The sequence below is a fragment of the Sardina pilchardus genome, chromosome 17 (genome assembly GCF_963854185.1).
Source record: "Sardina pilchardus chromosome 17, fSarPil1.1, whole genome shotgun sequence".
Classification (NCBI taxonomy): Eukaryota; Metazoa; Chordata; class Actinopteri; order Clupeiformes; family Clupeidae; genus Sardina; species Sardina pilchardus.
This window is the reverse complement of record NC_085010.1, coordinates 33,071,120-33,073,619: the sequence shown is the minus strand read 5'-3', so window position 1 is coordinate 33,073,619 and position 2,500 is coordinate 33,071,120. Positions and strand designations below refer to the sequence as shown.

The window sequence follows — 2,500 nt, the reverse complement described above, 5'->3', positions numbered from 1 at the left end:
GGTTAGTCTGGGGAAGATGAGGGTTAGTCTGATGAAGATGAGGGTTAGTCTGAGGAAGATGAGGAAGATGAGGGTTAGTCTGATGAAGATGAGGGTTAGTCTGAGGAAGATGAGGAAGATGAGGGTTAGTCTGAGGAAGATGAGGAAGATGAGGGTTAGTCTGATGAAGATGAGGAAGATGAGGGTTAGTCTGATGAAGATGATGAAGATGAGGGTTAGTCTGGGGAAGATGAGGGTTAGTCTGATGAAGATGAGGGTTAGTCTGATGAAGATGAGGGTTAGTCTGAGGAAGATGAGGGTTAGTCTGATGAAGATGAGGAAGATGAGGGTTAGTCTGAGGAAGGTGAGGAAGATGAGGGTTAGTCTGATGAGGGGGAGGGTTAGTCTGATTGAGATGAGGAAGATGAGGGTTAGTCTGATGAAGATGAGGAAGATGAGGGTTAGTCTGATGAAGGTGAGGAAGATGAGGGTTAGTCTGATGAAGGTGAGGGTTAGTCTGATGAAGATGAGGGTTAGTCTGATGAAGATGAGGAAGATGAGGGTTAGTCTGATGAAGGTGAGGGTTAGCCTGATGAAGATGAAGGTTAGTCTGATGAAGATGAGGAAGATGAGGGTTAGTCTGATGAAGATGAGGGTTAGTCTGAGGAAGATGAGGGTTAGTCTGAGGAAGGTGAGGAAGATGAGGGTTAGTCCGAATCATTTGGATTGATCCTGAGGAAGATGAGGGTTAGTCTGAGGAAGATGAGGAAGATGAGGGTTAGTCCGAATCATTTGGATTGATCCTGAGGAAGATGAGGGTTAGTCTGAGGAAGATGAGGAAGATGAGGGTTAGTCCGAATCATTTGGATTGATCCTGAGGAAGATGAGGGTTAGTCTGAGGAAGATGAGGAAGATGAGGGTTAGTCTGAGGAAGATGAGGGTTAGTCTGAATCATTTGGATTGATCCTGAGGAAGGTGAGGGTTAGTCTGAATCATTTGGACTGATCCTGAGGAAGGTGAGGGTTAGTCTGATGAAGATGAGGAAGGTGAGGGTTAGTCTGAGGAAGGTGAGGGTTAGTCTGAATCATTTGGATTGATCCTGCCTATGTGATTGGAACCAGACTCATAAACATACAAATGGACACAAGCACATACATGTGTACTGATCCATATGTGTGTGTGTGTGTCATTGTGTTTGTCACAGAACTTTACAGTTACACAGAAGATCTTGAGTTCAATCTCAACAGGGAGTACTTTGAGGAGGACTTCAGGAGACATGGTACTTTCCACTTGCACACACACACACACACACACACACACACACACACACACACACTTGAACGTCAGCAGACATCATAATTCCACATACACACACTTAAACGTCAATGCTGTTGTTAGCATATGTTATTTTATTTGCAGATTCAAATATGAAAGGACGTGTGTGTTTCTGTGTATGAGTGTGTGTGTGTGTGTGTGTGTGTGTGTGTGTGTGTGTGTGTGTGTGTGTGTGTGTGTGTGTGTGTGTGTGTGTGTGAGTGAGTGAGTGAGTGAGTGAGTGAGTGAGTGAGTGAGTGAGGGTGTGTGTGTGTGTGTGTGTGTGTGTGTGTGTGTGTGTGGTGTGAGTGTGTGTGTGAGGTGTGAGTGTGTGTGTGTGTGTGTGTGAGTGTGTGAGTGTGTGAGTGTGTGAGTGTGTGAGTGTGTGTGTGGTGTGTGTGTGTGTGCTTCCCTAACGAGCCTTCACTCATCAAGCGGCGTTAATCCTGCTAATCTTCACCGCGTGATCAGAAGCACAGAGAGAGAAGGAGAGAAGAGAGGAGTGGAAGAGAGGAGGAGAGGAAGAGAGGAAGAAAGGAGAGGAGATGAGAGGAAGAAGAGAGAAGAGAGAGGAAGAGAGGAGAGGAGAGGAGAGGAGAGGAAGAGAGAGGAGTAGAGGAGGAGAGAAGAGGGGAGAGCAGGAATAGAGGAGGAGAGAAGAGAGGAGAGGATGAGGAGAGAGGAGAGAGAGAAAGAGGAGAGGAATAGAGGAGGATGAGAGGGGTGAAGAAGATAGGAGGAGAGAGGAGGAGAAGAGAGGAGGAGAGAGGAGGAGGAAAAAGAGTGAAAGAGGAGAGGAGAAGATGGGAGGAGAGAGAGAGGAGGAGAAGAGAGGAGGAGAGAAGAGAAGAGGAGAGGAGGGAGGAGGAGAAGGATGAGGAGAGAGGGGAAGGAGAGGAGGAGAAGAGAGTGAGGAGAAGACGAGAGAGAGAGAGAGGAGAGGAATGAGAGTGAAGAGGAGGAGTAGTGAGAGAGGAGAGGAGAGTGAGAGGAGGATAAAGAGGGAGGAGGAGAAGAGAGGAGAGGAGGAGATACAGAGGAGAGGAGGAGAAGAGAGGAGGAGAGGAGAGTGGGAGAATGCAGATGGTTAGATTGCAATGATTGAAAGAACATGGGTTTATCTATGTAATTGCTGAATAGGAATAGAGTAGTTGTAAATGTGTCTGTAGCGTGTTGTGTGTGTTGTGTGTGTGTGTGTGTGTGTGTT

The 2,500-nt window shown here is 46.9% G+C and overlaps 1 protein-coding gene across 1 annotated transcript in view; it reads left to right on the top strand.

Annotated features, from left to right (window-relative positions):
* The window catches only part of strip2 (striatin interacting protein 2), a 43,525-nt gene that overhangs the window by 3,304 nt on the left and 37,721 nt on the right, over positions 1-2,500 (top strand). The window contains exon 3 of the mRNA XM_062518608.1: positions 1,184-1,258. Coding sequence (XP_062374592.1) covers positions 1,184-1,258 — 75 coding nt within the window. The remainder of the gene's footprint in view (positions 1-1,183; positions 1,259-2,500) is intronic.